Source organism: Suncus etruscus, chromosome 9, assembly GCF_024139225.1.
Source record: "Suncus etruscus isolate mSunEtr1 chromosome 9, mSunEtr1.pri.cur, whole genome shotgun sequence".
Classification (NCBI taxonomy): Eukaryota; Metazoa; Chordata; class Mammalia; order Eulipotyphla; family Soricidae; genus Suncus; species Suncus etruscus.
This window is the reverse complement of record NC_064856.1, coordinates 25,396,232-25,423,244: the sequence shown is the minus strand read 5'-3', so window position 1 is coordinate 25,423,244 and position 27,013 is coordinate 25,396,232. Positions and strand designations below refer to the sequence as shown.

At 42.8% G+C, this 27,013-nt stretch overlaps 1 protein-coding gene across 1 annotated transcript; it reads left to right on the top strand.

The window, feature by feature from the left end:
* The first annotated feature begins 11 nt into the window (after window positions 1-11).
* On the top strand, window positions 12-25,250 carry SERINC3 (serine incorporator 3). Its single transcript, XM_049779262.1, has 10 exons — window positions 12-132; window positions 8,694-8,855; window positions 9,831-10,024; window positions 11,291-11,370; window positions 12,006-12,143; window positions 14,654-14,823; window positions 18,195-18,285; window positions 19,697-19,865; window positions 23,259-23,486; window positions 24,347-25,250. Exons 1-10 carry the CDS (start codon window positions 94-96, stop codon window positions 24,483-24,485), a joined length of 1,410 nt encoding a protein of 469 aa, XP_049635219.1. The 5' UTR covers window positions 12-93; the 3' UTR covers window positions 24,486-25,250.
* Window positions 25,251-27,013: the final 1,763 nt, after the last annotated feature.

The following is a 27,013-nucleotide window of genomic DNA, read 5'->3' as shown; positions in this document are numbered from 1 at the left end:
GTAACCGTCGCGTCTCCGAAACGCCTCAACAGCGAGAGCCGCCGCGGTCAGAAAGAATCCTCGGGAGCTGCTGGCTCCGTCCGCCCTGCCATCATGGGGACTGTGCTGGGCGTCTGCTCCCTCGCCAGCTGGGTGAGTTCGGCCACGGAGGGTCTGGGGGAGAGAAATGGAGGCCTCTCTCTCCCATCCCACACGGGTGGACTGAGGAGCCTCGGCTCTGGGCTGCCCGGGGTAGGGGGCTTCGAGCCCAGAGCTGCCTGGCCCTGGGTCGGGACCCGGAAGTCCCCCTTCCGGTGCGTGGGGGAGGGAGAGGCCTCGCTCGCGGCCTTTGTTGACAGTGTGGATGACCCGCCCCCTTGGCCTTCCGGCGTCCGGTCCGGGTTCCTCGGGTGCTCGCGGGTCCGGGTCCGGGTCCGGGCGGGAGCCGTCGGTGGGGGGGCCTCTCGGGTTCCGGCGGAGCTTTCTGCTCTTTGTGCGTGTCATTTGGCGGAGGCGTGAAACGCTTTTTTTCTCCCCTAACCTGGATTCTTTTTCTCCCCAATCATTGAGGCCCTTCTCTTCGTCTGGTGCTAGGGAAAGATGATCTCGCAGATTCTATTCCTATTTATTTATTTTGAGATTTTATTTTTTTAATGATTTTCTTATTGCGATCATGCCGCTTTAATTTTTTTTTTTATGATTCTATGACAGTTTATTGGACTAAGTGTCTTAGGATTGTCTCACATTGGGAGTCATAGCTCCCCATAGAGTCAGAGCTCTGGGAGTCATAGCTCTGGCTCTTTCTGTAAGGCGAGTCTAGTCATCCCCGCATTCCAATCTGGAAAGCCGTAGGGGGAGGGTAAAGTAAATCTCAATGAAGCGACTCCGTTTGTAAACTCTATATTTCAAATAAAGGAACATTTCGGGCCTATGGACGAATTTGGCCGAGGTCCCTCAGATAGCCTCTAAATAATCTTATTTCTCGGCTCACTTGGTGTTGACCAAGGACTCAATTTTCAGCTTCTGCCACTATTGGAGACACAGTGTATTTTTCTCCTGTAAGGGTGTTTGACCTAAAGGGCCTTTGGTGGTTCACAAGTTCTGTGAAAGTGTTAGCTTGGGATTTAATCGAGATTCCCTCCCACAAAGAAGAGCAATAGCAGGGGAGTTGATTGGAAATACCTGCATGCTGGGGCCGCACCTCTCCCAGGTGACGACCTCGAGGTGGGTTTTCAGGTTCCTTTTATGGGGTTACAGAGGCCCTAAGCTAGTGGTAAAACTCATAGATTCTTAGTACATGTTGCATCAACCACGTTTAAACTGCTTAGCTGAAGTTGTGGAGGCGAATCGTGTGCCCACTGACCTGCTGCTGCAGTTAGACAAGATTTGCAACCCCCGAAGGAGCCCATTGCTAGATATCTTGCCAATGAACGATGAAGTATCTGGAACTGGCTGTCTTTCTAGGCCTAGTCCATTCTCTGCTTTTTCTTCTTCTTTTTTTTTTTTTTCTTTTCATTCTCAGCTTCTTAAGCAACGCAGGGTTATAGAAGCAAAATAGAAGTTAATTTAAATTTACATTTTAATTTTCCCTTCTAACAAAAGCAATGATTTTTCTTTCTTTTTTTATTTGGCCTTGATCCCAAGATAATCAGTTATACATAGTTTACTTAACCCAGTCACAAGTATTATGAAACAATTCTTACAATTGTCATCTACATACAGTTGGACTTTTTTCCTATCACTTTTTTTTTTTTTTTGGTTTTTGGGCCACACCCTGTGTGGCTCAGGGGGTACTCCTGGCTATCCCTCAGAAATAGATACGGACTTGGGGCACCATATTGGATGCCGGGGGATTAAACCGCTGTCTGTCCTAGGTTAGTGTGTGCAAGGCAAATGACCTATCACTTGTGCCACCGCTCCAGCCCCTCCTATCACATTTTAAAAAAAATTCCAGTCAACTGATACTTGCAATCAACTAATGGGACAAGCTACTTTTTTTTTTTTTTTTTTTTTTTTGGTTTTTGGGCCACACTCGGCGGTGCTCAGGGGTGACTGCTCAGAAATAGCTGTCTGCTCAGAAATAGCTCCTGGCAGGCACGGGGGACCACATGGGACACCGGGATTCGAACCAACCACCTTTGGTCCTGGATCGGCTGCTTTCAAGGCAAACGCCACTGTGCTATCTCTCCGGGCCCGGGACAAGCTACTTTGAACTAGGTTTAAAGATAAGGTCATTAGTTCATAAGGAAATTGATAATATGAGATAAAAAAAAATACCTTTCCTACACAAAACTCGAGCATTTTCTGGCTTTGGTGTAAATCTAATATTGGAATTAATTGTAACTAAGTATTCCTAGCTATGCATCACTTTTAAATTTTATGATCCTTTTACTTTTTTTTTTTTTGTAGGAAAGGCAAGGAGTTCAGTGTTCCAGAGAATAGAATGAGTGAGGAAGAATAGTAGGTGAAGTCACAAAATAGTAGGAGGGCTGGAGCAGTAGTACAGCTAGTAGGGCACTTGCCTCATATGCAGCTGACCTGGGTTCAATCCCCATTATTCCATAGTTCCCCAAGACTACGAGGAGTGATTCCTGAGTACAGAGCCAGTAATAATCCAGGAAGGAAGGAAGGAGGGAGGGAGGGTGGGAGGGAGAAAGGGAATCTAAATAAGTTGATATCAATTGTATAGTATTATTTAAAAAAGAGAAAGGAGGGGCCGGAGACATAGCACAGTGGTAGGGCATTTGCCTTGCACTTGGCAACTCAAGACTGACCTGTGTTCAATTCTCTGCATCCCTTTTGCTCCCAGGAGCCTGCTAGTAGTGACCCCCTGAGTGCTGCTGGGTGTGGTCCAAAAACCAAAAAAGAAAGGAAGGAAAGAAAAATAGTAGGGAATCTAAATACGTTGATGTCCATTGTATAGTATTGTAGGTCATTTGAAGGATTTCAGCGCTTACTCTCTTTTGGGGGGGAGAATAGGGACATACAATTACTTGGTGATACTCTGGGGTTACTGCTGGCTCTGCACTCAGGAATTACTTCTGGCATTGCCCGGGGATCCATATGGGGTGCCGAAAATTAAATCCATATTGGCCAGTGCCCTACCCACTGTACCATTGCTCCAGCTCCATACTTTTGAGGGATTTTTGGATCCTTTAAAGAACAGAAGAAATATGCGATCTCAGTATTTTTAACAAGAGTGCTGTGTGGAGATTAGGAAAGTATAGGTTGGGCCCGGAACAATAGCTCCATACTTTTGAGGGATTTTTGGATCCTTTAAAGAACAGAAGAAATAATGCGATCTCAGTATTTTTAACAAGAGTGCTGTGTGGAGATTAGGAAAGTATAGGTTGGGCCTGGAGCAATAGCACAGCAGTAAGGCATTTGCCTTGCACACTGCCAACACAGGACAGACCCCGGTTCAAATTCCAGCATCTCATATGGTCCCTCCGAGCCTGCCAGGAGCTACTTCTGAGCACAAGAGCCAGGAGTAACTCCTGAGTAAGTACCTCTGGTGTGACCCCCAAAAACCCATAAAACAGAAAAAAGGAAAGTATAGGTTAGGAAAGCAGCAATAGAAGAGGGAAAGCTTTTCTTTGATCTTCTGTGGGCTTAGTAGTGAGGGGCCTTTGGATTAATATGACAAGATAGATTAGCAAGAAAATTGTATTTTTATAGGTAGCACACAATTACTGATGTGCTTCATACTGGGTGTCTGTGTATAGAATAGAGGGCTTAAGAGGGAAAATAAGGTTGGAGGTGGGGAAAGGATTTCTGTCAGAACTTCATCTTAAAATAACCTTTATACCAGCTTTGAGTTCTAAACTGTGGCTCGTTATAGCAGTGAGCCAGGAGCGATGCATTTCTTCCAGGTGAGAGAGGATAGGATTATGGACTGATTAGAAAGTTCTGGGAAGTACCAATCATTTAAGCTTTAGAAGCAGAATTCATTTGCATTGGCAGGCCCAGCTGAGTTCATGCTCCAAGGTCTGGCCCCTGAACAAAGACAAAATAGAGAATATATACTCTTAATCATCCCAAATACACGATGGGATGTTTCCTATGAAATGCACATAAGTTCAAAGTGGTGAACAATGATTTGGGGAAGAGGAACGGGCAGAAAATTAGGAACTGGAGCCAGAGCAATAGCACAGCAGTAAGGTGTTTGCCTTGCACGCAGCCAACACAGGACGAACACTGGTCAAATCCCAGCATCCTATATGGTCCCCCGAGCCTGCTAGGAGTAACCCCTTAGCACTGCCAGGTGTGACCCAAAAAATAAAAGAAGAAAATTAGGAACTGGTTAACTGATGGAAACAAATAGTAGGGACCAGTAGGGAGTGGTTCAAAGGTTAATGAGAAGGGAAACAAATGCTTTGGAGAGTGCAAGCAGGTGGATCTGTGAAGGTGGCCTGACTGGAAGCTCTTGGTATATTTCAGTTGGAAGCACTTGGTTGATGAGTCTCCCTGACCATACTACTAATGGCTTGGACCAAGAGTCTAGTAGCTAAGAATGTTATTACAGTGCCTTGATTCTGAATGTAGTATCAGAATCTAGTTAGGGTTAGGGTTAGGGTGCTATCAGATTGGATGGGGCTTTTGAAAAACAGGAAACTTTAAAGATGTTTCCTGGTTGTGCTAAGGAGTTATTCCTGGATCTGCACTCAGGAATCACTCCTGGTGAGCTCAGGAGATCATATGGGATGCCAGGGATTGAATACTGGGTCGGCCTCATGCAAGGCAAGTGCCTCACTCACTGTATTATCTCTCCATGTATTCACTTATAAGGGTTATATTACAAAATACAGCAAACTGGGTTGCTTGGCAGATTTATTTTCTCATTGTTCTTGAGGTATAGCAGTCTGAGAATAGAGTATGAGGAGGGTTGGTTTCTTGTAAGGGTAGTTTAGGGACATCAGTTTGTGCCATTTTCTAATCTCCAGTTGGGAGCTTTGGTGTACCTTGGCTTCTGGATCACCGCTTCATCTTTACCTGGTGTTTTGGCCCTGTGTTTTATGTCTGTTCCATATTTCTTCTTTCTTTAGCACAAGCCATAATTGGGCTAGGTGTTCATTAACTAGTTATTTTAATTACAGTTGTCTAGTCTCAAATAAGGTCTTATTTGGGCAACAGAACTTCAGCATAAGAGTTTGAAATGGAGACACACAGTTCAACACACAACAAAAAGCAGGAAGGGCTGGAGCAGGTAGCACAGTGGAAGGCCTTTGCTTTGCATGCGTCCCACCCGGGACGAATTCAGGTTCGATTCTCGGCATTCCCTATGGTACTCCAAGCCTGCCAGGAGTGATCTGAGTGCAGAGCCAGAAGTAACCCGAGTGCTTCTGAGCGTGCCCCACTCCCCAAATAAAAAAAGCAGGCAATTATTGTTGTTTTGGTTTTGATTTTGGATCACACATGGCGGCAATGCTCAGGTTACTCCTGGCTCTGCACTCAGGAATTACTCCTTGTGGTACTCAATGGATTAGATTGGATACCAGGGATTAGACCTGGGTTGGTCATATGTAATGCAAGCATGTTGCCCCAATGTAATATCACTCTAGGCTCCTGGGCTTCTTTCTTTCAACTTTCGGAGACCATAAATCTACTTTCTACCTTTTATGCTAGTTTATGTAAGTGGAATCGTGCTTTGTGATCTTTCAAGTCTGGCTTCATCATTTTGCATGACTTTTTCAAGGTTTTAGCATATATCAATGCCTCTCCATTTGGCTGAATAATTGTGAGTGTGGTCATATATTTATCAGTAGTTAGAATTTGCTTTGTTTTTGATAGTGCTGCTTTCAATATTGATGAACAGGTTTGTGTTCAGTTTCTTTTGAGTATATTTTTGAGTGAAACTGCTGTGTTGTGTAAGTTCTATTCTTAAACATTTGGAGGAATTGCTAGGTTCTTGAGTGCAGCTAAGTGGCTCCAACTCACTTTCTTTCTAAATGTTTCCATGGAATGTTGCTGGATGCTGTGATAACAGATTTGGTAATGAGAATTTTCAGAAAATAGTTAGTGGAGTTAGGTTTATGTAATTTGTAGTAATAGAATATGTGGTTTTGGAATTTGTTTTGAAGTGCTGGTGGGGAGTGAACCCAGGGTCACATTACAAGGTAAATGCTCTATTTCTGAGCATGTGAGATGGCTCAGAGGGCTGCTTTGCGTGTGGAGCCCCAGATTCAATCTCTTGCTTGATCCTTGCCACCACCTGGTCCTTAGAGCACAGTTGGGTGTAGAGTAGGACACTAGGTGTGACCCCCCCCAAAATAGGATAATTTTGGGGGGGTACACCCAGTGACACTCGGGTTACTCCTTGCTTTGCACCCAGAAATCTTCCCTGGCTTGGGGAATTGAACCACCATCCATCCTAGGTTAGTGCGTGCAAGGTAAACACCCTACCGCTCCGGCCCCAAGATAATAATTTTTTTTATAGTTTTTGAGGATTCATTTTAATGATTACAAACATGTTTGTAGTTGGATTTTGTTGGGCACAGGTTCGAGAGAGAGAATGGTCAGTAAGCTCAGACAGACATGAGAATGCAAAACACAGGTGGTTTATTTCTTAGTTAGCTAAGGGTCCAAGACTTCCACCTGACAGCAGGCTTCCAGTCAAGGACCGAGGCATTACTCCACTCTCGGGTCTCAAACTAGCCGTTTGCGGCCCTCCTTACAACATTTTGTGGCCCTGCCCTAGAGGAATCTTTTTTTGTTTTGTTTTGTTTTAGTTGTTTGGGTCACACCCCCCAATGTTCAAGGCTTGCCTACTGACTTTGCACTCAAGGATCACCCCGACTTTGCCTCCTGCGGCCCCTAGGTAAATTGAATTTGAGACCCTGGATAGATGTTCAACATCAATCTGGAGACCCACCCAGTTACTTTCCTATTGGCACCTGCCACATTCAAAGAATACCGTATTTTCCGGCGTATAAGACGACCCCCTAATTTTACAGTTAAAACATAGGTTTAGGCCATATTTGCTGTATAAGACAGAATGTTCCTGTGCTGCAAACTGTATCTTCCACAGTGAGCCAATCACAACAAGCAAAGGTCCAAAGGTTATACTGTAATAGACATCCTCTCTGACTCTGGCCAATCTGAGCAGGCTTTTTACAGTGTAGATTCGGGTCCAGAACATGTCTAATTTGCATGCATCAAAAGCCTGCGTGGATTGGCTGAGTTAGAGAGGAGGTCTGAGCAGCCTGGCAGTGATTGGTGTAGGATCGAGTTGGAAAATTCGTTTTGTGGCAATATTCAGACAATTTTCATTTAGCGGCATATTGAAACATTTTTCGGGATATACTCGGTGTATAAAATGACCCCCGATTTTCGGTTGACTTTTTGTTTCAAAAGTCGTCTTATACGCTGGAAAATACGGTACATCTTCTATTCCATTGGGTCCCACTTAATGTTAAAATTCAGACAGCCTGGTTCCATGGTAACAGACATTGACATTAAGTGTATCCCCTTTTATCTACACCCACATGAGACCTCCTGGCCATTTGGTCCTGACCATGGCCCTGACCTGTGATCTCCCTTGTTTCCAACTCTTATCTGAAGGTCACATTCCCATAGGCATACAAGCTAAAATAGGCAGAAGCTATTAAGTTTAAGCAGTTTACAGGTCTGAGAGATAGCAGAGCGGTAAGGCGTTTGCCTTGCAAGTAGCCGATCCAGGATGGACAGTGGTTCGAAACCTGTCATCCAATATGGTCCCCTGTGCCTGCCAGAAGTGATTTCTGAGCACAGAGCCAGGAGTAATTTCAAGACAGGCATTCTATTTCTCTTACTCCCATTGTTATGATAGTTATGAGTTATATAGTTATGATAGTTGTTGGTGTATTATTTCTCTTAACTGCACTCACCACTCTTGGTTAGCATGCTTTTTGGTAAGCTTCATATCATGGACTGGTCTTCCCAGCCTTTATCTCTATTGTCTCTGGATGTTATTACCATACTGTCTTTTATTTATTTACTTACTTTTGGGGGATTTGGGTCACACCTGGAGGCATTCAGGTTACTCCTGGCTCTGTTCCTGGGAATCACTACTTGCAAGGCTCAGATGACCATATGGGACAATAGGAATCAAATCTGGGTCACCCACATGCAAGACAAGTGCCCTAACCTCTGTATTATCACTCCAACCCAAATGTAATATTTTAAATAGCCTCATAAATTCACCAACTTGTGCTTGTCTCTTGTTATTTGCATCTTGAACTTCATTCAAAATCTAAATTTTATCGTTATGCATTTCAGATCTTGTATATAATTGCTTCCTTTGCTCTGAAAACACGAGTCAAGGAAAATATTTGGACTATTTCTAGAATATACCCTAGGAAAATAAAAACAATACAAAAATGTCCTGCACGCATAGCAGCACTATCTAGGGCAGGGGTCTCAAACTCAATTTACCTGGGGGCTGCAGGAGGCAAAGTTGGGGTGATCTTGAGTGCAAAATCAGTAGTAAGCCTTGAACAATGGGGGTGTGTGACCCAAACAACTAAAACAAAACAAAACGAAAAAAGATTCTCCTAGGGCAGGGCCACAAAATGTTGTATGGAGGGCCGCAAACGGCCCACGGCCGTGAGTTTGAGACGCGTGTTCTAGGGTATTTTGCTAGGTATCCTAGGTATTTCCTCAGCATTTCCTCTTGGACAGATGTGTTGTGGAGGGTCCTGGGGAGTTCTCACCTCTACGCTCTGCTTATTAAACAGGTCCCGTGCCTTTGCAGTGGTGCATCATGCTTGCTGTGTCGTTGCTGTCCCAACACCGAAAACTCCTTTGTGACTCGCCTCATATATGCTTTCCTAGTCCTCTTGGGCACTGCCACCTGTTTCATCATGCGCACTGGAACCCTGAACGCTCAGCTGAAGAAGGTGATGGAAAGAAATGAGTTGTCAATGTGTGGGGTTTTGGTTATTGATCATGTATTTCGCAACATTTCTGTTGTGCGAGTTCTTTTGACTGAGAATCTCAGTCACATTTGTTGTGATTGTTGTTGTTTCCTTATGGATACAGTCAAGACTCAAAATGCCACGGTATTTTCTGTCCCTGGGCCTGATTGATTGTACAGTTGGATTGAGCCCTTGCGTTACAAGTGGCTTCATCACTGGCACCACAAAAGATTCTCTGAGCCCACCAGGAGTGATTTCCTGAGTGCAAAGCCTATTGGTGTGGCCTCCCAGAAAACCCAAACAAATTAAAAACAAAAGGTATTTCTAGAAATAGAATCTCACCTTTTTTTCTTTTTTTTTGTTTTTGTTTTTGTTTTTGGGTCACACCCAATGCCGTTCAGAGTTATTCCTGGCTTTCTGCTCAGAAATCACTCCTGGCAGTCACGGAGGACCTATGTGGTGCTGGGACTCAAAGCACTATCAGTCCTGCAAGGCAAATGCCCTTCCACTGTGCTATCTCTCCAGCCCAGAATCTTACCTTCAAGGCTTTATCTTGGGACTCTTACCTTCAGTCTTTAGTCTTAGTTGAGAAAATACATTTAATATTTTCTCTAAAACATTTTCTTTTCAAATATTTTTACATATTTAAATTTTAAACAAAGGTGACTTTTTATCTTTGTCAGGAGTTGTAGTTGGAAAGTTCATGGGAAGTTGGGAGATAAGAGCATTATGAAACAGAGCAAATAGAGGGATTCACTTTTATGCTCAAAATGAAAGTTATTATATTGTTAGTTTGATGTCAAGATTTTAGGTGAATTGGAAGGCAAGGAGAAAAATCCTCTAGGTGGACTTAACAGATGTTGAAATAGTCAATTTTGTAAATCTAGGTTTTCCTCTATAGAAATAAAATCTGTTTAAATGTGTATATTCCAATAGTATTGGACTTGCTTTTTCCAGATCCCTGGATTCTGTGAAGGAGGATTTAAAATCAATTCAACTGAGATGATGACAGATAAAAGTTGTGACGTGCTGGTGGATTATAAAGCTGTCTACCGAATCAACTTTGCTTTGGCCATCTTCTTCTTTGTGTTTTTTCTGCTTATGTTAAATGTTAAAACAAGTAAAGACCCCAGAGCAGCAGTACATAATGGGTATGCCAGATTTACATATTATTAACTCGTTCTCTTGTGGTTTTCAGCAGTCACTATTGCCTTATTTATTTATTTATTATTTGACTTTTGGATCACACCCTGTAGTGCTCAGGGGCCACTCCTGGCTCTGTGCTCAGAAATTGCTCCTGGTAGGCACAGGGGACCATATGGAATTCGAATCACCATCCGTCCTGGATTGGCTGCTTGCAAGGCAAACACTCTACCACTGTGCTATCTCTCAGGCCCCACTATTGCCATTTTTGAAGGAAGTAGGGAATGTGTTATTCGTGGCTCAAATGTATATGGGAAGTTGGTTCAGTCATTTTTTTTTCCTTCTCTTATTTTGGGGGGGTGGTGGTTCAGTCATTTTATTTTCTTCTTTATTTATTTATTTATTTATTTATTTATTTATTTATTTATTTATTTATTTATTTATTTATTTATTGGGTCACACCCAGCGGCACACAGGGATTGCTCCTGGCTCTGCAATAGAAATTACTCCTGAGGGCTCCTATATGTGGAAATCAGTGAAATAGGCTTGGGGGACCATATGGGATGCCAGGAATCGAACTGGGATCCATCCTGGGATGGCTGCGTGCAAGGCAAATGCCCTACCGCTGTGCTATTGCTTTGGCCCCTAGTCATTTTTTTTCAGTTGGTGTCCAGTGGTATAGGAAATAGCGAGCATAAGAAGTATTACCATTTCATATTAGCTCACTTTGACCTGCTTTTCAAAATTTCATTTGCAAACTGAAGACTTTTTTAGCTTAATGTGCTTTAATCCCATTGTTATAGTTGTAATAACTGTGTCTCAGGTAAAATCAGTTGCCTTGCCATTTCTCAGTTGTAATGCTCTCCATAATTCTAGACAATTTTTATCTGTAATGCTGGTAGTAGAGCAACTATAGTTACATTCTTTAATAAAAGAATGTGAATGAATTTTTTTATTACTGTTTTGTCATTTTTATTCTTAAATTGCATGGAATACTGAGTGAAATAGCTTTATGTCAAACAAAAAGTCTTAAGCCAAGACAATCATTTTGGAAACAACTATCCAGGCTTTGTTTCTACACTATTGAAATTTGTTTTTTGTTTTTTTTTTTGTTTTTTTTTTGCCTTTTGTGTGTGTGGCACATATATGCTAGTGATAAAACTCATGCATGAAAAGCATGTATTTTACCACTGAGTAAGCATAGATTTATTTTTCTTAATATAAATTTAATTTTAAAGTGAAATAAACAGTTGAAAACATATTTTTTTTAATAGGTTTTGGTTCTTCAAAATTGCCGCTATCATTGGTATCATGGTTGGTTCTTTCTACATTCCTGGAGGCCATTTTACCACAGGTATGGCTGACTCTTAAAGAAGTTAATCATAATATATAAATGCTACAAACAATAAAACTACAACTTTTTTTAATAGTGATTTTTTTTTTTGCAGGATTGTCAACTAAATAGTATTCGGTGATTTACCTTGCTTCTAACATTAATATACTGGTTGATTAAAGTCTGGAGATATTCAACCCCCTTCTTAACTTAATATGAGCCATTTTAATCATTTGCCAATAATTTAATAGTTTACTTTCTCACAAGGCAATACCACTTGGAGAATATGTGATGAAATGACGTGTAACTAATGTGTTTTATGGTCTCTGTCTTATGAACCTGTTCCTTTGATATGGTACCCAGTGACATCAGTGGATTTTCACTGATTTTCCTCATATAGAAGCAAAGGTTTATTGTATTGTATCACTTGGAATATTAGGCCTTGTGCTCCTGTGAGAACAAGCTAGAACAATTTGAAAAGAGCACTTCTTGGAGAATGCTTTTGAGTTTGTAATTATTATATTACAGTTACAGTTAATGTAGAGATATAAATGTTTTTCCAGCTGTCTTACTTGAATTCAATTATTTTTAGAATATTGTTAGACATTAACATGAAATGCTGTTCCAATAGTAAAAAGAAATTTTTTTTTTTGTAGCCTGGTTTGTTATTGGTATAATTGGGGCCATCTTATTCATTCTCATCCAGCTGGTACTGTTGGTTGACTTTGCTCACTCTTGGAATGAAAGCTGGGTAAATCGAATGGAAGAGGGAAACTCAAGATGCTGGTATGCTGGTAGGTATCTACATTCACCAGTGAGAACCCTATTGCATTAAACTACATTAAACAGACTGTACAGGGGCTGGAGAGATAGCACTGGGGTTAGTTAAATCACTTTCCTTGCATGCAGCCAGTTCATCCCCAATATTGCAGATGGTCCCTGAGCACCTCCAAGTGTGGCCTCAAAATAAAACAAGATAAAAAAAAATTGGGCATACAGTAAAAATATCCATACTCATCGGTGGAGTGACAGTAAGGTAAGGCACTTGCCTTGTACATGACCATTTGGGTTTAATCCCTGGCACCCTATCTGGTTTCCCCAAGCCTTGCCAAGAGTAATCCCTGAGCACAGAACTAGGAGTAAGACCTGAGAACCACCAGGTGTGACTCAAAACAAAAATAATTGTTTTAAACTCTTCATGTTGCTCTGATTTTTAAAAATATAATTTTTGTTTTTGTTTTTTGGCCACACCTGTTTGATGCTGGCTAAGCGCTCAAAAATTGTCCCTGGCTTGGGGGGGACCATATGGGTCACTGGGAGATCGAACCGTGGTCCTTCCTTGGCTAGCGCTTGCAAGGCAGACACCTTACCTCTAGTGCCACCTCACTGGCCCTTAAAAATATAATTGCCTCAGTGAATTCTGAATTACTTGGGAGTATCACTTAAATCATTGAGACTCTGCAACTCATTTTTTTAGGTTTGAAACATGACTACATGCACTTAGATAAAGAAAAGTGACTGTTTCTTTTCTGTTTAGTGACTGGTGGCCTTGATTACCTTGTTTCTGTGGCTGGGCACTACAATAGATGGGTTCTACTGATGGAACATACCCACATTCCTCACACTATTCTGAGTGTGATGCTGCCTCTTGTAAAAGCTTTCTAGTGACACTTAGGTAACATTTTCCAGATTGGGACTAGAATTTACAGCCTGTCAGAATGGGAAGGGACTTTGAAACACTATTTCCTAGGGACAATGACCCAGTGATAGCTCATTTAAAAAATAGTTGTTTGGGGCTAGAGAGAGAGCATAACAGTAGAGTTATGGACTGACGGTGGTTCTCAGCATTCTATATGGTCCCCCGTGCCTGCTAGGAAAGATTTCTGAGCACAGAGCCAGGAGTAACCTCTGAGCGCTGCCAGGTGTGGCCCCAAAAAAGCAAAACAAAACAAGTTCAAACTCCTTGTCTCTCCAGTCTTCCCCATTATAAAAATAATAGGTGCTCTATTTCTAGAACTTCAAAATCCAAAACTCTAAAGGAAACAAATCCCTCTGTAATTTGATTTCTCCTTCAGAATTATCACTTGGTAATGGCAGATTGACATATAGTCTTCCAGTCTCTTTTTTTTTCTTCATATGTACATATGCATCTTTTATATATGTACGAAAAAGTCATTGAAAAATGTGTGATTATGGGTTATTGTGGGAGTTTGGGAATACATTCAGCCTGTTGGTGGTAGTTCCAGGTGATAATCTGGGGTTCTGCATGCAAAGCCTGTTTCTACCCCTCTGAGCTATCACACTGCCACATTTTTTTAAAATAATGTATTAAACAGGGCCGGAGAGATAGTGCTAGTGGGTAAAGCATTTCCTTTGCTTGTGGTCAACTCAGGTGCAAACCTGGCATCCCTTATGGTTCTTTCAAAACTGCTGGGAGAAATTCCTGAGTTCAGAGCCAAGAGTAACTCCTGAACACCACTGGGGTATCCTCAAAATAAGTGGACCTACAAAAAATATATTAACCGTAATTCCCTACATAATCATATCAAGTATTTAAAATAATCTTGTGAAAGGGCCAGACAGAGAGCATGGAGGTAGAGCGTTTGCCTTTCATGCAGAAGGATGGTGGTTCGAATCCCGCCATCCCATATGGTACCCCGAGCCTGCCAGGAACGATTTCTGAGCGTAGAGCCAGGAGGAACCCCTGAGCACTGCTGGGTGTGACCACCCCCCCCCCCAACACACACAAATAGCTTGTGAAAGGCAAAAGATAATGCAGGGATTAAAGTGCTTGCCTTTCATGAAGCAACCCAAATTTGAATTCTAAATTGTCCCCTGAATACTGTAGGGGTCATTCCAAATACAGAGCTAGGAATAGCCCTTGATTATGCTTGGTGTGGACCAAAACCAAAAATAGGGTCATATAGTCAGTAGCTATAGAGAAAAATCTGCCATATAAAGCTGTTTTTCATTATCCATGACATTTAGTTTATAGTGAGCAGTGAAATCTTAATACTGGAATATTTGGGGGGTACTAAGGAAGTTTACAGTGAGGATGTGGGGAGATGATTCAGAGGACTGATTACAGTCTTGCACATGGAGCCCTGCATGGTCTCACTGAGCACTATGTCAAAGTAGTCCCTTGATTATTGCCAGATGTTGGCCAAAACCAATTTTTTTTTAATGATTGAGTAGTAAAGTCTCTGAAATGGGATTTTTTTCTTTTGGAGTAAAGGAGTATTGAATGGCGTTTAGTAGAAGAGATTGTAAGCTTTGTGAGCCTGTTTTGTCCCTTTTCTTCCAGCTTTACTGTCCTCCACCAGCATTTTCTACATTATTTCAATTGTGGAGATTGCTTTGCTCTATGCATACTACACCAAACCAGATGGCTGCACAGAGAACAAGTTCTTCATCAGTATTAATCTCATCCTTTGTGTTGTCATTTCCGTTCTATCCATCCTCCCTAAAATCCAGGTAATGTGTTTTTGCTTATTTTCTTTCAGTGAAATAAAATGTATATATAATTCTTTTGTTTTGGGGGGGGGCACACCCTGAAATGCAAGGCAGGCACCTTACAAGCTCTTCTAGACCTTTCTCTTTATTTGGGTTTTTAGGGGGCCATGCTTGCTGGTGCTACTCTGGCTACTCCTGGCTCAGCAATCAGAAATCACTTCTGGGATCATACAGGATGCTGGGGATTGAATCTGGTTTATTGGTGGTGGCGTGCAAGGCAAATGCCCTATCCACTGTGCTATCGCTCTGGCCCTTAGCCTCCTCTTTTCTGAACATTTTCTAATTAATTTTTGGTCCATTCCTGCTATGCTTACTTATGATTCTATACTCAGGGATAGTGAGTGTAATAGCAGTGCTTGGAAAGCTCTCTGGGGTGCTGGGGATTGAACCCAGTTCACCCACCTGTATGGCAAATGCCCCACATGCTGTACTCTGCATGGCTTCAGTCCCATATGACCAGTGGTTCTTTTTTGGGGGGGGTGGGGGGCATACTCAGCGGCTATCAGGGGTTACTCCTGACTCTGTGCTCAGATCACTTCTGATAGGCTCAGGGGGGAATGCTAGGAATCTGAACCCGGGTCAGTCCTGGGTTGGTTGCGTGCAAGGCAAATGACCTACCATGCTATTGCTCTAGCCCATATATGCTCTAACCCATATGACCAGTTTTTAATGCTGAGTTGGTTTATTTGGTTCTTTTTTGGGGGGCACACCCAGCAATGTTCAAGTATTACTCCTGATTCAGAAATCACTCCTGGCAGGCTCAAGGAACTATATAGTATGCTGGGATTGAACCTAGGACAGTCTTGGGTCAGCCACGTGTGAGGCAAATACCCTACTTGATGTGCCTACCTACTCTAACCCCTAATGCTGAGTTTAAACCTTGTGTATGTGAGTTTATGTCAAAGTTTATCTACTTAAGGTAAAGTTGTCATTTGGGGGGGGGTCACACCCAGCAGCACTCAGGGGTTACTCCTGGCTCTGTGCTCAGAAATCGCTCCTGGAAGACTCGGGGAACCATATGGGATGCCGGGATTCAAACCACTGTCCTTCTGCATGCAAGGCAAACGCCCTGCCTCCATGCTATATCTCCGACCCAAGTTTTCATTGTTACAACTTGGTAATTATAAAAATGCACCGTTGACTGGGCTGGAGTGGTGGTGCAAACGGTAAGGTATCTGCCTTGCATGCGCTAACCTAGGACAGACCGAGGTTCGATCCCCTGGCGTCCCATATGGTCCCCCAAGCCAGGAGCAATTTCTGAGCTCATAGCCAGGAATAGCAAACCCTGAGCATCACCGGGTGTGGCCCCAAAACCAAAAAAAAAAACAAAAAAAAAAAAACCCAGCACCATTGAGGGGACAGAGAGAGTACAGTGAATAGGGTGTTTGCATTCGGCCAAATAGTTTCGATCCAGGGGCTGGAGAGATAGCATGGAGGTAAGGCGTTTGCCTCTCATGCAGAAGGACGGTGGTTCGAATCCCGGCATCTCATCTGGTCCCCTGAGCCTGCCAGGAGCGATTTCTGAGCATAGAGCCAGGAGTAAGCCCTGAGCGCTGCCAGGTGTGATCTCAAAACCAAAAATAAATAAATAAAAAACACCCAAACAAATAGTTTCGATCCCTGGTGTCCCATGTGGGTCCCTTGAGCCCACCAGGAATGATTTCTGAGCATATCCAGGTATGGCCCCCAAACAAACAAAAAGCACCATTGAGTACCTGTAGCAACTAAATGAAGCCTTGTCTCTTTAAAATTAGTAATAATAGGGACTGGATCGATAGCACAGCGGGAGGGCGTTTGTATTGCATGTGGCCAATCTAGGACGGATCTTGGTTTGATACCCTGGTGTCCCATATGGTTCCCAGGCCTGCCAGGAGTGATTTTTGATCACATAGCCAGGAGTAACCCCTGAGCACCACTGGATATGGCCCAAAAACCAAAGGAAAAAAAATAGTAAAAATCAGTATGGGGCTAGAGAGAGAGTATATCTGGTAAAGGGCTTGCCTGGTACATGACTGACCCAGGTCCCATCCCTGGTATTCCACACAGTATCTTGGACCCTACCAAGAATGACCCTGAGCACTGCTAGGTATAGCCCCAAAACATAACAAGCAAGAACCACAATAAAATCTTGGAAATGTGGAACTTAAATTTATGGACTGGGTTATGGTTTGGTGTTGAGATGTGTTTCTAGCATGTATGAGACCTGGTATAATCCTTGGCACTGCAAGAAATTTGTTTACATTATGACAGTGATTCTAATGAATGATTATTTTAGGGTAGGGTACTTAAGCTAAACAAAATATACTTATTTAAACAAAAACGGAAAAAAAAAAGGAAAGGGGCTGGAGCGGTGGTGCAGGATGTAAGGCATCTGCCTTGCACGTGCTAGCCTAGGAAGGACCGCAGTTCAATCCCCCTGCGTCCTATATGGTCCCCCAATCCAGGAGCGATTTCTGAGTTCATAGCCAGGAGTAACCCCTGAGCATCACCAGGTGTGGCCTAAAAACAAAACAAAACAAAAACAAAAACATGTTTCATCATTTAATATACCACAGTTTTTAATGCATGTTATTTTAGGTATGAAATATGAAAATAAAAACATTTAGATATCACTTTTTTAATTTTGGGGAGATTAGGTCACATTTGAAGATACTTAGGAAGTACTCTTGCCTATGCTCAGGAGCTTCTGTGGATGGTCTTCTAGGAACCATATAGGGGTGCTAGGGATCAAACAGGGTCAGCTACATTAGAAACAAATGCCTTATGACTTAAATTGTCTCTTGGCACTCACATGACCACCTCTTTACAAAGCGAGAAGGGCCAGAGTGATAGCACAATAGTAGGGCGTTTGCCATGCACTCGGCTGACCTGGGACAGACTTGAATTTGATCTCTGGCATCTCATATGATCCCCCGAGCCTGCCAGGAGGAATTTCTGAGCACAGCCAGGAGTAACCCCTTGAGCACTGCTGGGTGTGGCCCCAAACCCAACCTCCCTCATTCCAAAAAAAAGATGAGAAAACTGAAGTTCCAGACAGCTATTACTTGTTTGCCAGTTGTAAACCTAGGTTTAGACACCTCTTACATTGAACTAGGAAATCAAATACTGCACAGGAATTTCCAGGATTATGAAATGTTTTGAGAACCTCTGTTTTACAAGTTCTTTTGCACACTGATTCAGCTGAAAAGCTATGTGTCATCTTACAATTGTCAATCAGAATCAGACGTGCTCATTCCACAGTATTAAATGCATCTCAGGGAAATATACTGGGATTTAGAAAATCAGATCTTAAATTTCTCTGTTACTCCCCCCATCCCCTTTTTATTCCATAGGAACTTCAGCCTCGTTCAGGCCTCCTGCAGTCTTCTATCATTACCTTTTACACCATGTACTTAACATGGTCAGCCATCAACAATGGATCTGGTAAGGGAATGTCAATAGCATATTCACTGATGGAAAGCAAGGAGGAAATTTCTCCTAGGGGTGTGGGTTGGGGTGGGCACAAAAACTAGAGAAAGAGCAAATGTTAGACAGGCAAATAAAAACTTGAACATGTAGTATTCTCAATATGCCTGCAGATAGTGATCTTTCCAGTTTTGTTTCCATAGCTATTCATGGCTTACAGCTGGAGGACCCAGAGTCCTGTAGGTCAGTAATTTTTGATCTTTTACTCCTCAGACCAGGGGTTAAACTAGAAGAAATTTATGCACACTGCTAAGACAGGAATAAAATCTCTTATAAGAATATTGTTATATAGCAATACATATAATGGTACCAGTATGTTATTTAAGCATACTTTCCATTTAAGCAGTTAATAACCCTTTCATGGAACACCAGGAAATTCCTAGGGCCTGCCATTAGTCTATAGATTGGTGGCTGAAAAGCACATTTTGCACATTTTTTTTTTTTTTGTGGTTTTTGGGCCACACCCGGCAGTGCTCAGGGGTTACTCCTGGCTCCATGCTCAGAAATTGCTCCTGGCAGGCACAGGGGACCATATGGGACGCCGGGATTCGAACCGATGACCTTCTGCATGAAAGGCAAACACCTTACCTCCATGCTATCTCTCCGGCCCCGACATTTTGCACATTTTTAGATAGTTTAAGTTTGACTCAGACAGACTAGTTAAACTGGACAAGATTGCTTTGTCCCTTATGTGGTTGTTTTAATGGAATCTTTCTGGTGTTACAGACTCTGAAATTGTAGGAAATCTCTTCTTAGAGCTATTACAGGATTGCTTCTTAATAGCACATTTCAGAACTCCTTTGAGAAAAACAGCTAAGGACCTCCAAGGATGATTCAAATTATTGTTATTCTTATGTAATTATGTCAAAAAATTTATGAAATCCCAATTGTCTTCCCTTGTCTTCCTTCCTGCCTGCCTGCCTCCCTCCCTCCCTTCTTCCCTTCTTCCTACCGTTCCTCCCTCCCTCCCTCCCTCCTCCCTCCTCCCTCCCTTTCCCTCCCCTTCCCTTTCTGGATTTTTTGGGACACACCCAGTGGCATTCAGAGATTTCTTTTGGCTCTATGTTCAGAAATCACTCCTGGAAAGCTCGAGGGACCATGTGGGATGCTGGGGATTGTACCCTATTTGGCTGCCTGTAAGGCAAAAGCCCTACCTTCACTCTGGCCCCTGTTCTTTTTTCTGGTCATCATCCAGCTATTCAACCTAGCCATAACTGCGTGTTACAAACTACTTAGTTTCAAGTTCTTTCAAGTACAGTGTTCTCGTGTGTCACATCATTGACTTAAGTCATGTGGAAATGAGTTCCTCAGCTCCCTTCTTGGAGTAAGAGAGTTATAACTAGGAATAGTCATAAATTTTTCATTTCAGATCATCACTGCAACCCTGGCCTGTTGAACATAATCACACAAATGTACACACCTCGCAACAACACCACTCCCGTCCCCACCAAGATTCCGCTGACCAACAAAGACCATTCCCTGGATTCAGAGAGCTATGTTGGACTGATTGTTTTTGTTTTCTGCCTTCTGTATTCGAGGTAAGTTGTAGAGTATAGGATTTTTAGATAGGAAATGCGAGATTGCTATTTTCTTAAAAGTGTTTGCAGAGAATATAAATAGGAGACTTAACTCACTATTGAAAGTTCTTAACTTGAAATTGTTTCTGAACCACTTCTTAAAGTTTACTATCAATTTATCTGTATGTCTGTGAGTGTAATTTTATCTACCATTTTATTTCAATTGTTAATGATAGCTATACCACTTAATTTTGGTTGGAGGGGGTGTTCAGGCACCTCAATACTGCACAAGGGCTGCCACTCGCTAGTTGTCTTAAAGTTAGGAAAAAAATAAGTTTTAATTTTTTAGGTTAGGAATATACAGGGTCTGTTTTTTTTGGGGGGGGGGGGGGATAGGTCACACACTGCAGTGCTTATTCCTTATTAGTGGTTATTCCTGGCTCTATGCTCAGAAATCGCTCCTGGCAGGCTTGGGGGACCATATGGGATGCTGGGATTTGAACCACCTTCCTTCTGCATGCAAGGCAAACACCTACCTCCATGTTATCTCTCCGGCCCCTACAGGGTTTCTTTTTTATTATTAGGAACATAGACCATAAATACATACATTCTTGGGCTAAAGAAATAGTACAAGGGCCTCCCCTCCCCTCTCCTCCCTTCTCCTTCCCTTTTCCTCCCCTCCCCTCTCCTCTCCCCTCCCCTCTCTTCTCCCTTCCCCTCTCTCTCCCTTCCCCTCTCTCTCCCCTTCCTTCTCCTCCCCTTCCCTCTCCTCCCCTCCCCTCCCCTCCTCTCCTCTCCTTTCCTCTCCTCCCCTCCCCTCCCCTCTACTCTCTCCTACTTTCCAGGCAGGGAAGATATCTTCTTTCCTTTTTTTTCTTCATTTCCTTTTCCTTTCCATTCCCATCCCTTCCCTTTCTTCTCTCCTCACAAAAAAAAAAAAAAAAAAAAAAAAAAAGGAATAAAAGAAAAGAAAAGAAAAGAAAAGAAAAAGAAATTGTACAAGGGTTAAAGCACTTGCCTTGCATCCCCCAACCCCAGTTGGAATCCTAGCACCATATATGGTACCTGAGTACAGTGCTAGAAGTAACACTTGAGCACTGCTAAATATGATTCTCAAAAAATAAAATAAAGAATTTGTTTTGAGTCATATCCAGCAATGCTGAGTGAGGGTTTTATTTCTGGCTCTAGGCTCAGGGTGTACTCTTTTTTTTTTTTTTTTGTCACATTTGACAGCACTCAGGAGTTACTCCTGGCTCCACGCTCAGAAATCGCTCCTGGCAGGCTCGGGGGACCATATGGGATGCTGGGATTCAAACCAATGATCTTCTGCATAAAAGGCAAACACCTTACCTCCATGCTATCTCTCCAGCCCCAGGGCTTACTCTTTTTTTTTTTTTTTGGTTTTTGAGCCACACCCTGTGACGCTCAGGGGTTACTCCTGGCTATGCGCTCAGAAGTTGCTCCTGGCTTCTTGGGGGACCATATGGGACGCCGGGGGATCGAACCGCGGTCCGTCCTAGGCTAGCGCAGGCAAAGCAGGCACCTTACCTCCAGCCTAGCGCAGGCAAAGCAGGCACCTTACCTCCAGCGCCACCGCCCGGCCCCAGGGCTTACTCTTGACAGAGTTTGGGGGACCATTTGGAGTGCTGGAATTGAATCCATGTCAGGCATGCAAAGCATGCCCTGTTAACTGTAGTCTCTGTCCCCCACATTTTTTTGAAAAAGTGAATTTGTGGGGTCCAGAGCAGTAGTATAGTAGGCATGGTACTTGGCTTTACACATAGCTATGTAGCTGACTTGGGTTTAATCCCTGGCTCCACATATAAGCATTCAAACCTCACCACCACCACCACCCCCTAGTCTGCCTGGAGAGATCCCTGAATGCAGAGTCAGGACTAACCACTGAGCACCCCTGAGTGTGTCCCAAAAACAGCAACAAAAAAATGAAATAATAATTTGTATTCTGTACAATATTTGGTATGGATATTGTGGCCCACAAACAAGCAGTAAAAAAGAGGGTGGCAAATTAGACTTTTGACTGACTTCCTCTGTTTTAAAATAAGTTTTTGGGGGGCTGGAGTGATAGATAGTACAACAGTAGGGCATTTGCCTTGCATGTGGCTGACAAGGGCAGACATGGGTTTGATCGCCAGCATCCCATATGGTCCCTAAGCCTGCTAGGAGCGATTTCTGAGCGCAGAGCCCAGCGTTGCCAGGTGTGGCCCAGTACCTAATAAAATAAAATAAGTAAGGCTTTGTTGGAACGACAGCTGTACACATTTGTTTTTAGGTCCTCTGGGATCTTTTTTTTTTTTTTTTTTTTAGGAGAGTCCCCACAAGTAGTCATTGGGGGATGCTCCCAGCCATACTCATTGAGCCATGTCAAGACCACTCAATGTTTGAGTCTGGTGGTATTGGGGAGACAACTGGACTTCTCTGAGGGGTGTCCAGAGGCCACAACTCTGGGGAGCTTCACTCCTGGGCTTTTCAGACAAGGTGTACACTTCAGCTTTTCTTTTTTCTTTTTTTTTTTTTTTTTTGGTTTTTGGTTTTTGGGTTATACTCGGCAGTGCTCAGGGGTTACTCCTGGCTCTACCAGAAATCACTCCTGGCAGGCTTGGGGGACCATATGGGATACGGAGATTCGAACCATCGTTCTTCTGCATGAAGACAAACGCCCTACCTCCATGCTATCTCTCTGGCCCCTACACTTTAGCTTTTACCTATCTTGACCCCTTTGCCTTTTTTTTTTTTTTTACATTGAACCTTAAAATTTATATCCTATCAGGGGTCTCAAAATCAATTTACCTGGGGGCCACAGGAGGCAAAGTCAGGGTGATCCTTGAGTGCAAAGTCAGTAGTAAGCCTTGAACATTGGGGGGTGTGACCCAAACAACTAAAACAAAACAAAACAAAACAAAAAAGATTCCTCTAGGGCAGGGCCACAAAATGTTGTACGGAGGGCCCACGGGCCACGAGTTTGAGACCCCTGCATTTAGTCTTTTTCTCACTATAGGTTTATCCAAATATTTCTTATACATGGAGCCATCTAATTTATGATTTTTATGGCAGCCTTTTTCCACAGAGCACAGCTTTTTAAAGTTTACTTATGTTGTAATGTATATATAATATATATGTAACATATACATATATAAATACCTTTCCTTTTTATGAATGGACATAATATTCTATTGTGTGATGTCTTGGAGATGGGCCTTGAGAACATAGTGTGTTTTAGGAAAACTCAGAAATTAAGCCACCAAGTAGTAACTGATAAATGTTCTTCTTTGTGATGACTAGGGCATTCGGAAGACTTAGTTCCTAAAGTAGGAACTATTCTGATGTAAATAAGCCACAAGCAACAGGTTACCTTCATGGTCCTTTTCTAATTTGCTGGTTTTGGAATCTTTCCAGTTTCCGTAATTCTAGCAACAGTCAAGTCAGTAAGCTGACCCTGTCAGGAAGTGATAGCGTAATCCTCAATGACACGGCAGTCAATGGCGCTGGTGATGAGGAAGATGGACATCCTCGGCGGGTTCTGGACAATGAGAAAGACGGAGTGAAGTACAGCTATGCTGCCTTCCACTTCATGCTCTGCTTGGCTTCCTTATACATCATGTTGACATTGACTAACTGGTACAGGTAGGAGACACAAAGTGAATGGGAGCAGACTTAGCCTTCTTGGGCTGCCTATAGACTCCATTCTTTATCATGACTTCAGCATCCCTTTTCTCTTACCCATGTCATGAAGCTGTGTTCATTGCTGACTATCCAGACATATTTGAGACTTTCTCACATCTTGCATTTAAAATTGAGTTGGGGTTGCGGAGCAATAGCACAGTGGTAGGGCATTTATTTTGCATGTGGCTGACCTGGGACAGACCCGGTTTCAATTCCTGGCATCCCGTATGGTCCCTCGATCCTGCGAGGAGTGATTTCTGAGTGCAGAGCCAAGAGAGCTGCTGAGTGTGGCCCAAAATTAAAAAATAAATAAATAAAATAAAATTGAGTTGGGGTTCTAGGAATGTTTCCTGTGGAGTACTCTTTCACACTTGAACTACTTGAGAGAGAAAATTAAGACATAAAATAGTCTCACTGTCTTTGACTGCTGATGTTTTTTTTTTCTGTGTGTAGAGTTGGCCCAAGACAAATCACAGTAATGTTGTGGTAAGGAAAGAAACTTGCAGAGAAAGTTTCAGTGACTATTATATTGTCAGCCAAGTTCTAGTGACATTTTTTTTTTTTTTGGTTTTTGGGCCACATCCGGCATTGCTCCGGGGTTACTCCTGGCTGTCTGCTCAGAAATAGCTCCTGGCAGGCACGGGGGACCATATGGGACACCGGGATTCAAATCAACCACCTTTGGTCCAGGATTGGCTGCTTGCAAGACAAACACCGCTGTGCTATCTCTCTGATTCCAAGTGACAGATTCTTTACCTTTAGCTGAGGGGCTACTGTGTGTCCGGCTCATTGGCTAATCTGCTTTTTTTTTTTTTTTTAAGCCCTGATGCAGAGTTTCAGAGTGTGACCAGCAAGTGGCCAGTAGTGTGGGTCAAGATGGCCTCCAGCTGGGTCTGCTTAGCCGTGTATGTCTGGACCCTTGTGGCACCACTTCTCTGCCCCAATCGAGACTTCAGCTGAACCTCTGAAGGTTGCACCAAGGTTTCATTGACTGAAAGCCCACATGCTTCTTATCTTCGTTTCACTAAAAATTTAAGCAAATGCTTAGCAATGACTGTATCCAGCTTACTATCACAGTGCAGGAGTAATATGCTTGATGCAGGACCTGAAAATGTAACTTATATGTATATGATGTTCATTTGTAAGGATTTATTGCAGAGAGAAGATTTTTGCATTTTAAAGTGATTACAGCTGTGCTGTCATGGGAGTTCTTTATTAAGATCTATAGGATCGTAAAACTTTGATTTAAAATGTAAGATATAAAAATGTTAGATATTTGAGGCCATCAGTAATATATTTATATTGCATATCCTTAAAAGGCAAAAAAGAAAAGCATTTCTATGACAATTTCCTCTGTGAAGATCTTGATATGTCATATAACTCTGTTTATTCCCTAAATGCTTGAGGTCATAGTATTGGGGGACAGAGGATATGCATCGGTTCTACAGAAGGAGGGGGTTGAAGAAATGGCATCTGCTTTTATGTCTAGAGAGTTTTATTTACATTTTTCTACTACAGCAAGTGATGCTACTAGATTCAGGTCATGGCTTTGCCAGAAATGTTACTATTAATACATGCTTTATAGGTTTGGTAAGATGATTCACTTGGCAAAGCATTACACCTTTGATGTGTGTAATTATCTTGTTATAAGTATGTACATGTAAAATGCATGTGAATCATTATATTTGCACTATGAAGGTATTTGATTAAAATTGAAAGACTTAAGTATGAAGGCCCATTCTCTTTTTTTCTTTTTTGGACTACGTCTGGTGATACTTTGGCATTACTCCTGGCTCTGTGCTTAGAAATGACTCCTGTAGGCTTAGGGGACCATATGTGATGCTGGGGATTGAACCGGGTTCAGCCTCATGCAAGACAGATCCCCTACCCGCTGTACTAGCTCCCCAGCCCCAGAAGACCCTTTTCTTTAACTTTTTTTTTTGTTTTGTTTTTTTGTTTTTGGGCCACATCCGGCATTGCTCAGGGGTTACTCCTGGCTGTCTGCTCAGAAATAGCTCCTGGCAGGCACAGGGGACCATATGGGACACCGGGATTCGAACCAACCACCTTAGGTCCTAGATTGGCTGCTTGTAAGGCAAACGCCGCTGTGCTATCTCTCTGGGCCCTTCTTTAACAATTTTTATGAGATAGTATCCATTCTCATTTTAGGAGTCATGTTTATTCAACATTCTGCAGGCTGTACCTGTTTATCATTCAAAGCTGAAATTGTCACTGGTGGGTGAAGTCTTCTGCTCATCAAAAATTGCACCAAGTATATCCTCTGAATATGCCACTCTTGTAAGATGAGGAACATACCAAGATGTAGAAGGAAGCTCTTTTTTTGTTGGTTTATTTCTGGGCCACACCTGGCATTGCTCAGGAGTTACTTCTGGCAGTGTTCGAGGACCTTATGGTATGCTGGGGATTAAACCTGGTTGGCTACATGTTCTGTCACTCCAGCACCCAGGAAGCTCTTTAAGATGAAATATCATGCAAGGAGAACAGAGTAGAGTAGTTCATTTCTTTTATTAGAGGAAAGAAATACCACACCTCGGGCCAGGAGAGATAGCACAGCGGCGTTTGCCTTGCAAGCAGCCAATCCTGGACCAAAGGTGGTTGGTTCGAATCCCGGTGTCCCATATGGTCCACCGTGCCTGCCAGGAGCTATTTCTGAGCAGATAGCCAGGAGTAACCCCTCCTGAGCAATGCCGGGTGTGGCCCAAAAACCAAAAAAAAAAAAAAGAAAAAAGAAATACCACACCTCATGGTGCTTAGGAGTTACTCCTGGCAGTGCTTTGGGTCATTCCTGGCAGTGCCTGGGACCATATGAGTGTGGAGGATCAAACTGGGATTTGCTACATGCAAGGCAATTGCCTACACTGTTGTGCTATCTTTAGTTTTTGTTTTTGGGCCACAGCTGGTGGTTTTACTTAGGTTTTACTCCTGGCTCTGTGTTTGGGAATTACTCCTGGTGAGGCTCAGGGAAACCATATGGATGCCAGGGAATCAAATCTAGGCAAGTGTCTACCTGGTACTATGCTGCTAGTCCCCTCCACTGAACTATTTTTCTACCCTTTTATTGGGATGGGGGGGTTTCTCTGTTGGGGATTGAACCTCCAGGTCTCCTGCATGCAAGGCCTGCACTTAAGCACTGAACCAGAACTCCAGCCCCAGTTCTTTCTACACAGATTGACTTGAGTATCTGTTCTTCATCTGTCTGGCTCTGGGACATAAAGTTAAAGATGACCGACACTGGCTCTGCCACCTTGTATCAGTTGAAAGAGGTAGTTCTATGTGGTATTGTGATTTCAGAATGAAAGAGAACTTGAGAAACACTGGTGTGTTCATGTAGCTGTTGGAATGGGCTTCCTGAGGAAAGTTCTGTCTTGACTTAAGATGTTAGGAATGCCAGAGAGAGAAATGGGCAGATTGCTGAAAGGTAGTTAAAACTGTTAAAGACCAAGTTAGAAAAAACAAAACTGGCTGGG